The 9,843-nt window shown below is 39.5% G+C and overlaps 1 protein-coding gene across 1 annotated transcript; it reads left to right on the top strand.

The window, feature by feature from the left end:
- The first annotated feature begins 6,015 nt into the window (after positions 1–6,015).
- On the top strand, positions 6,016–8,379 carry LOC140231746 (uncharacterized). The gene is made up of 2 exons (XM_072311898.1): positions 6,016–6,045; positions 7,612–8,379. The coding sequence occupies exons 1-2, from the start codon at positions 6,016–6,018 to the stop codon at positions 8,368–8,370; spliced, it is 789 nt and encodes a 262-aa protein (XP_072167999.1). The 3' UTR covers positions 8,371–8,379.
- Positions 8,380–9,843: the final 1,464 nt, after the last annotated feature.

The raw sequence follows: 9,843 nt of genomic DNA, 5'->3' as shown, positions 1-9,843 counted from the left end.
CCGCTATCTGACTGCCCGTGTCCGCCATGGTCAATATTATATCCAACAATCGATCTCTCCATTCATGACCACTGCACAAAGACGTCCCACCCTGAAATGCAAAGACAAACTGCTCTCCAGATAATCAACACTACCTATGCTAAACACCTTCATCTCTACACAGACGGCTCTCACGACCCCATCAGCAACAGGGTTGGTATTGGGATTTATATCCCCCGCCACGAAATAAAAATCCACGAAAGAATCTCCCGCATTTCCATATGCCGTGCTGAACTCACTGCAATTTTAGAAGCTCTAACTTGGCTAGAAACTTCTTCTCCACAGAAAGCTGCAATATTCTCAGACTCCCTCAGCGCTCTGTCTTTGTTAGAAAATTATTCCTCAAATAAACTATACCTAACTTGCGATATTTTATTGAAATGTTCAAATTTATTATCTAATGGATTTTCGATACCACCATCATATTCAACGCCATCCTTAGTTCTATATCTCTATTCTTTCTCTTCTTCTACACTTATCTGCATTTTTCTCTCAGGTTAGCATTATCAATGGCACGTGACCGACGGTAACGCTTCTTTTAATTGTGATCCATTTTTACATCCCATGCATGTAACCTTGGTAACGGGCTGACCCTATGTCAGAGAGAGGAGCTCAGCACCCTCCACCCCCCTAGCTGTCTGTCTTCTCGTTCTGTCTTCACCCTTTCCGCTATTCTTCTATCAACACTTCTCTTCCACGATGTCTCTGCCTACTAGGCTAATAATAATTAACACCTAGGCCGATAAGACAACTAGAGGCGCCTGACCCCGGGTAAGGCCAAGACATCACCGGCGTCGGCGGGCGGGTCCTATACCTGCTTTGCCGACGGGAACGGCGTAACCCTGCATCTCTCTCGATGCAGGAGTAGGCAGATGACATCATTTCCGGAACCCTGTCCCCTTTCCTTCCGATGTATATATATCATTGTAAATATAAAAATAAATGTAATTAGGTTTTTTGTAAATAATTTAAAGTATTTTAGGTTTTTATAATTAATTTAAGGCATATCTGAATAATTATATTTTTTGGAGCAAATTGCCCACCCGGCAGAGAGCTCCACAATCCAAAAGAACAACAACAACAACAACTATCTCATCACTTTCGCCCCGACTACCTACCTTGTAGTATACGAGAGTGACTGCCATTCATATAACACGCAGATGAGGAGTGAAGCAGTAAGGACGTTTACAGACCTGATTTCAGCCATAGATTTCGGTAAGTTTTAGACGTAATTAAACAAAAAATCGCATACCGGTTATTGAATGATGGTCATAGATTACGATAATTCCTTATATTTTAGTTTTTCACGATTAATAAAGATATTCATGAAGGAAACAGTGAACGATAACAACGTCCGCGAAGGAATAGAGGTGCAGCGCTGTCGCGATTCGCGACAGCGGCTGCGTGTAGTTAATGGATCACCGTGCAATTCTTGGAGTACTCTGGGTACAAGTGAGCTTGGCACCACGAGTTGGATCATGTAATTGCCTAACTTGTCTTTCTTCTTTCGGTAGAGGATATCATTGTGAAGAACTAGCTTGGGGTACTGCCACAGCAAACGTCTGATTCGAGGGCTGTGACGACGAATCTGTCCCTCACTTGGTCGCTCACCTTGGTTGACAAACTTGATGACTGTTCTGATTGTCTAGTTGATGCTCATGTTCTACATTGACATCACTGTTGAGGATTACACCACTGTAAGGCAGGGATGATTGCAATATTTGAGAGATCTGACGGATTTTGATTTGATTTTTTTATTTGATTTATTTATTTCAATATGGTAAAAAGCCTGCTATCAGCTTTGAAGCTGCTTTTCAGCAAGGCCGTGCATAAGAATTTACAAAACTGAATCAAAAACAGAGGAACATACACAATGATAATTAGAAAAAAAAACTGACAAAACTTAACATAAGTAAAATTGGAACAAGTATAAATATTAATATAAAAGGACTTACATTATGTAGATTACATTTCGATGACAACAAAATCAAACAGTGACGGAAATAATATGCGTCATTAAAAAAAAAAAATATCACAAAGATTTGTTACAAATGAGTGGCAAGAAAGAATGAACATAATATCTGGAAATTCACTTTCTGAATTGCTTGTGTAAAAGAGCTTAAACTATCAATATTTCGAATATTTTGGGGTAAACTGTTAAATAATCTAGATGCCTTGTATAACGGACTTAAACAATTCGTCCTTGGTATGGGTAAAAATACAATTCTATCATTATTGCGTACATTATAATAATATTCTCTTAATGTAATACGTGAACATAAACTCTGTGGTAATAAATTATGAATGGCTTTATATATTTGAGTTACTGCGTGCTTTTTCCAGCGTTCCTTTAAACAATCAATTTTCAGGGTGTTATATAGTATCTCCCTGCTAAACCGAGCATCTACGCCTAGCACAATGCGTAAAGCTCTATTCTGTAAAGTCTGGAGCCTTTGCAGGTCGCGCACATTTCCATTCATCCACGTGAGGTAACAATAATCAAAGTGTGGTTGAATAATCGTTTTGTACAATCAAAGAGCTGACTTTTCGTGTACAAAACTTCTTGATCGTTTCAACATTGAAGACCCCTAATACTCTTATGTTTGACCTGATTAATGTGAGCCTTCCAAGAAAGGTTTTCATCAAGTGTCACCCCAACGTATTTGCATTCTGTTACTCTTCGTAGTTTGGTGCCATGCAAGTTTATGTCAACAAATTCAAAATGACTTAACTTAGCCTTTGTTCCAATTCACATAAAATTGCACTTATTTACATTGAGAAGTAAATGGTTATGAAAATACCAGTCACTAAGCAAAGAAAGTTCGGCATTTATTGTTGCTTCTAAGACTGTTGGATCCTTGGCAGAAAAATATAAACAGGTGTCGTCTGCATACAAAGAAACTTTACATTGTTTGAGAGCCTGTGGGAGATCATTGAGTGTTAAGATAAACAGTAATGGCCCCAGAATACTCCCTTGCGGAACACCACTTTCCACTGCAGTCATTGGCGAACTATTTCCATTTACTGTTGTCACTTGCTTCCGCATTCCATAATATTGTGTAAACCAATCAGTTGCCAATCAATCATCAAATCCCCGGTATTTTAACTTTTCTATAGGAATATCTTGCGGCATTAAATCAAAAGCTTTTTGCAAGTCTAGGGTCACCATTGCAACAACATCCCCATTGTCAACTGAGACCCGAAAATGACACATGACACATTGCTGAGATCTTTCTTAAATTCATTGATGTCAATCTTTTTGACGTTTCGACTGATAATGTACTTATGATTAACCGGAGGTGGTCAAGATTTTCCCCACGCAGCTATAATCATGTAGTGATCACTACAACATCGCAGAATGGTATCTTGTCATGGTTGGAAGAAAACAGGACATCAATCAATGTTGCCGTAGATGGCGTAACTCGCGTTGGCTTGGAAACAAAGTGTTTCAAATCAAAATCTTCGACTATGCGATTTAATCTTTTTGTCTGGCTAGATGGGTTTATCTTGAGCAGATCACAATTATAATCTCCCATTAGTACATAGTCTAGCGACATTGATTCCACTTGTTCAATTAAACTTTCAAATTTGTCGAAGAGATCATTAGGCGAATCTGGCGGTCGATACCAGTATATGAGTGTAAGAGTGCTCGTTCTATATGTCGGTAGCGTGGTGTGCACTCTTAACTATAGTATACGATGTCAAGCCACAGTCGATAATTAGTTAATGCAGGAGACAAGGTGGTGGTTCCAAGATACACAATTTAGTTTATTAGATATAATAATCAGGAATTCCAGAATGGTGCATAATATTGACGAGGGAATATTGTCGGTAGTATATATAAAGAATACTGTTCCACTCCTTCTTGGCACATGACCGAACAGAGTCGGGGCCGGAGTAAGATTGCTTCCTCAACTCCGAAGCATAAGATATGAGGACATGGATAAAAGTTAAGAGATTTAATAGTAGGAGAGGGTCTATGATGTGGGGATTATAGGTTCACTGAACAGTACTGTGTAAGGGACTGGCAGTGGGAATTGTAAACACAGTTAGTCTGAATTTACTTGAACTTGATTGAGGACAAAGGGAAGGATTAACTATTGAGTAGAGATTAACCAAAGTAATAACAAAGATGGTTGGGTTCTGAATGGAAGTTTCATTGGAGGTTTGATGGTCTTGTTAATAAAAGGATATGAGACTATAAAGCTTGGAAGTGTACATAGGGTTTTGGATTGGACTGGTCGTATATTTAGACAGTATAATTGGGGCAGGAAATGGGGATAAATTCTTAACTTGGTCAATCAAGAGACACTTATAAATTACATGAGGTTTGTTCTGTTTTAAGGTATAAACTCCCTATTTCTCCATCTTACATTCGTCCAATCTTTCAAAAAGAAACGTCCTCGTTTCAAAATTATATACTGCAATATTTAAAGAGTTCAAACGATTGACAAATAAAAAATTCTAATACATTTACGGAGAGAAAAAAATTATAAGAAAACACTGTTGACATGTAAACATAATAGAAATGATTGCTACACAAAACATAATCAAATTGAGTAGCATATTAATAATTAACAAATTAGTGAAATAATTAAAAAGAAGATTGATGTGTACATAGATCTTGCAGATGAGGTATAAAAAAAAAAAATCGCCAAAGAAACCTATTTTCCAGGGAACATATCATTGTCTTGAGAGGTGTAGGAAAAACAGCATGGCCTACACATAGCATAGTGACCAATACATACCGAGGTAACAATATACATTAAATTTAGAATGGAAATAGAAGGGATAGGAAAATAAGAAATCATCATAGTAATCCACAAACTGTATGTAAAACTCAAAGAACAATCAGAGGTCCAAGAATTGACAAAAATCATATTACCATACGTTAAAAAAACACTTAACATAAATGACAAAACTACAAACTAGAAGAATACACTGATTGCATACATCTAGTCTTGTGCACAGCAAATATGTTGAAAATGAACAGTATAATCATAAAAAACACTTAACAAAAGGAACAGACAGAGGAGAAAGGAGAATGAAGCAATTAGATTAACTGACCTAAATTATACAGAGTTGGTGTCTTTGAAATGCACCATGCAACAAACTTGTAAATAATGATGTTGATGAACAACATGTAAAAAGATACCTGGCATCAAGAGTAATTCAAATTGTGTAGATGATATTATGTGTAAGAAAAAAGTTGGGCAAACAACATGACATTTATATGTGGTGAAAATGTGCATATATATCTAGACGGCAACAAGTTTACTAATGGTACAATTTTTTTCCCTTTTTTTCTATACAAAAGCAATTGCTCAGAAAAACAAAATTTGTCACAAAAAATCAAAAGTTACAACCATACTTAACTAAGAAATTTATGCTAGAAAGTAAAAACACTTATTAATCATGTGAAAAAAATTCTTTCAGAAATAAAACACAATACACATTCTAACAGTGAAAAACCTAAATACCAAATAATGCTACAAATTTACATCAGAAGTTAAACCGATATTATCGTTGAGCAAGAAGCAGAAATCGGGATATAAAACGGTCAAGAAAGGGGCAATTGAACGTGACAGAGAGTGAGAAGGAAAAAAGGAAAAGTATGGACAGTGCAGAAAAATGAATGAACAGCCATGTGGGACGGGGAGGAGTGAGAAAAATATCATTGAAGGTACAAAAAGAATGTATAAAATAGAGATGACATTAAAAACAAAGTTTCACTACTAAGAAATAGGAATTTAAGTGCCCAGGAAGCGGAAGGGGTAAGGAGACTTGCCATAAATGCTCGATTATTCGTAAATAATTAATGAGAATTCTGAAATTTGAAATTTGGAAGTAAAGCAGAAAAAAAAGGCTTCATTACTTCCTGTCGCAAAAAAAAAAAAATGAGATCATAAATTATGATGGATCATAATCATTTGGGGGGTTAGGAAGCTGACTGCCGTGTGTCCGAACACTATCGGCATGGATCACAGCGTGTGGATCGTTAAAGAGGTGTGATGAGGCAATGGACATGTGAAAGGGGGACCACAGAGTCCCAATTTGTGAAGTGGCTGGGCGACGGCTGAGGATAGTGAGAGTGGGGCAGAGATGGGGGAGGGGCTGAAATGTGTGGGTTTGCGAGGAAACAGTACGGTGAGCTTGAAGACGGGGTTGGTAGTCGGGCAAATCAGGAGGAGAAGAGGTGGAGAAAGGGGTGGAACTGTCCGAATCAGTCCCAGTGGAAGATGACGTAGGGGCGTCGGAGTCAGAGGCAAGGGGAGGAATGTCGCAGTCAATAGAAAGAGGGGAAAGTGGGCTAGAGATGGGTAGAGTGCACTTCAGAGATTGGATTGGAGTTGGGGGAGATGGGGATGAGGGGTGGGAAATCACTGCACATGTTTGTGGTAGTGAGGGAGGCGGGAAAACTGAGGTGCGATATGAGTTACAGGCCTCACAGTGAGAGCAGAGGTCCGCAATGTCTTTGCGCATCCCATGCCAGTAGCAGAGCCCTTCGATAAGCTCAATTGTCTTGGCTGTACCGAAGTGAAGAGCTGACATGGAAGTATGCATGAGGCCAAAAAAAAAAAAAAAAAAAAAAAGGTTGTATTGGCGTAACATGAGATTTTCATATAGGGTCGGTCGGGCGGACTTTTTTTTTTTTTTTTTTGGCTACCTCCATTTTACGTGTATAACTCGTGCTCAGTAAACAGTTACAACTGCTGCACCGTATGTGCTGTGTTCATCTATTCTAAAAATCATTTATGAGGCCGATAATACTCGAATTATACCCCTTCACAGAATTTAAAGACGTTGAAATCCCTATCCTGAATGTTTTCACTTCATATTTTACTATTTTGACTTAGATAAGATAGATGCAAATTGACCCATATGTACGATCTTTTCATCGCACACGGCGATCTCTATTACAGTCCCACATATACAGATTCGTGTAAGTTCTCCACACGAGAAACCTATGGCAAAACTGTGCACAATACATTGCAGTCTGAATGATAGAGTACGCGTCCGTGTTGGAAACAGATGACGTACTGACCAAGCGAGGCTATGATATGCGAGGCGCTATATGCTAGCGAGATCTCTCCCTCGTACATCCGATATCCCCAGAGCCGTTTCCACTTCCGTTTTTTTTTTTTCGATCGCGATCGCAAAAAAAGTTTTACTCGACTCTGTCATGAACGAACGTGTGTAAGGGCGAGCTCCGCCAAGCATAGAATTTACAATTGACTCTGTGCAATAGACCTGGCAGTCAACAATATGCCCGGTACGGATAGACCTCGACGGGGGCTTACTGCACCCCAGGCCGACAACTCCCCGACGACGAAGCCAGCCCCAACTGGTGGTACAGGTGCCTCTACACTAGTCCAGATACTGGACGATTTTTATCATCCGCAGTCCCCACACACTCGGCACGCACCCACCCAATGCGCCCAACCGCTGATTGCGACGCTCCACCAATTGGTACTCCCGAAAAAAATCAGGAGAGGTGAATTGTGTAATACAGTGTACATACAGACACCATCAACGTACGTCCGTACACACGCGGGCACACTACGAATACAGTCCAGGAAGTGGACTACCTCTACACTCGACTCGGACCATGACTCGGAATTATCCAGTGCCATCAAATCTGTCATCGAACGACTACTCACTGATGGTACCTTCGTCTCCAAACTGATTTCTGCAATCAAAGCAAAGCTTCTGAACGAGTTATGTGAGTCAATTTGCTCCGATGTAAAGGACTCGCTACAATTCGACGTCGATACCGTCAACGACAGAATGTCGACGATGGAGAAACGTCTCCAAAGGATCGAGGAGGCCTCAGAGGAGGCGGAACAGTATTCACGTCGTAACTGCTTGGTTTTCGCTGGCATCGATGAAAACAGTGGCGAGGACGTGGAGGCAACCGTCATCGATATCTGCAAAGACGACCTTGGGATCAACGTCGAGAAGGGAGACATCGATCGTTGCCACCGACTGGGACCCATGGCCGGAGGGGCGAAAAGGAGTCAGGCGACAACCAAGGCAAAAAAGCAGCACCGCGATGTCATCGTGAAATTCGCGACCTACCGCACGAGAGACGAGGTGTACAAAGCACGATTCAACCTGCGGAAAGCAACTAGTAAGTCAAAAACCGTCTACATCAATGAAAGTTTGACACAAGGTCGCTCGAAACTCTACTGGAAAGTAAAGAGGGGTCTAGACAGCAGAGATTTCAAACTTTGGACACAGGACGGGAGGATTATTGTCAAGAAACCAAACGGCGAGAAGATCACAATCGTCAGAGAAAGAGACTTGGTGAGATTGAATCTAAACACGTGAACACTGAACTCAGACTGATTAGAAACGTCTGAATGGTAATGCTTACTTGAGTACATTTTGTGCAATACCTTTGAATAATAATTTTCGTGATTTATTTGATTACATGTTTCATTCTTTTGATGTTTGATGTGTTTGATGATCTATTTTGATATAGATCAATTTATGCCAGTTAGGTTTCCATGTGTGTGTTGTAACACCAGTAAAATGTAATCAGAAAGCATTGCTCTGTACAATGTGTAACAAGTGGGTTCATATTATATGTGCCGGTATAACTCAAGCTCAGTACGATGACAAAAATGAATGTTTTGAAAACTGGACGTGTTCCATGTGTATTTTTGAAGAATTGCCATTTTTCGAACAAGATCTGAAAACTCCTGAAACGGCTATCCCAAAATTAGAAAAAGTTAAAGAGCCCGAGAATGATGTTACGTTGCCTAAAAATGCTATTCAACTTAACAGCACAAATAATAATGGTCTGCTGATTGCCCATCTTAATGTTCGAAGTATACGGAATAAAAAAGAGGACGTGGATAATTATATTAAGAAAGAATCAGTTGATTTGTTTACACTTTCCGAAACATGGATTGATGACTCCATTCATTCAAGTGTTTTGGAGATTTCTGGTTATATCCTGAAAGGAGAGATCGGGATAACCATGGCGGTGGAGTAGCGTGTTATTTAAAAGAAAACATGTCATACGTTAGACGTAAAGATCTTGAAAATAATGATTTGGAAATAATGTGGTTAGAAATCAAAGTTAAAAATCATATGTCATTTTTTCTCGGTGTGATATATCGAAAACCGGATTCCCCTTGTTCGACTTTTTTCAGTAGTTTGGAATCGAATTTAGAGCAGGTTTTTTCTTTCTCTGATAACGTTCTTATACTTGGAGATTTAAATTGCAACATGTTAGCAAAAAGTTCTTTGTCAAACAAGATTAACGAATTGTGCTCAGTGTTTAACCTTACGCAGCTCATCAAGGAGCCTACGCGAACAACCCCCTATAGCTCCACATTGATCGATGTTATTTGTGTGTCAGACTCAATGGCGGAGATCACAAAGAAATCTGGGACAGATTCTGTTGGATTTAGTGACCACTCCCTTGTCTATACAATTCTCAGGTGCAGACCATCAAAATCCCAGCCTGAATGTTTTTCATTCAGATCGTTCAGATACTTTGTCGAAGAAGATTTTCTTAATGACCTCTCACATGTTCAATGGGATCGTCTTGTTACTGTGAATGACGATGTTGAAAGGAGCTTTGCACAATTTAAAGAAACCTTTTCTGCTATATCACGTAAACATGCTCCCTTTGTCTCTGTTCGGAAGAAGTTAAGAGGTGCCCCATGGATTACTAATGACTATCTAGCAATAGCCAGAGACCGTGATTACCATAAGAGAAAGTTCACTGAACTGAAAAGAAGATCGTCTGAGAAAGGGCAAACACCATGTCAAGAGGATGTAAGTCATCTG

Source organism: Diadema setosum, chromosome 8 (genome assembly GCF_964275005.1).
Source record: "Diadema setosum chromosome 8, eeDiaSeto1, whole genome shotgun sequence".
Taxonomy (NCBI): Eukaryota; Metazoa; Echinodermata; class Echinoidea; order Diadematoida; family Diadematidae; genus Diadema; species Diadema setosum.
This window is presented reverse-complemented; position numbering and strand designations above follow the sequence as displayed.

Excerpts from the sequence above, each read along its gene's own strand:
- LOC140231746 (XM_072311898.1), top strand. The coding sequence starts at position 6,016 with ATGGATCACAGCGTGTGGATCGTTAAAGAG. Across the intron at positions 6,046-7,611 it reads GCGTGTGGATCGTTAAAGAG|TCCAGGAAGTGGACTACCTC; the intron begins GTGTGATGAGGC and ends CTACGAATACAG.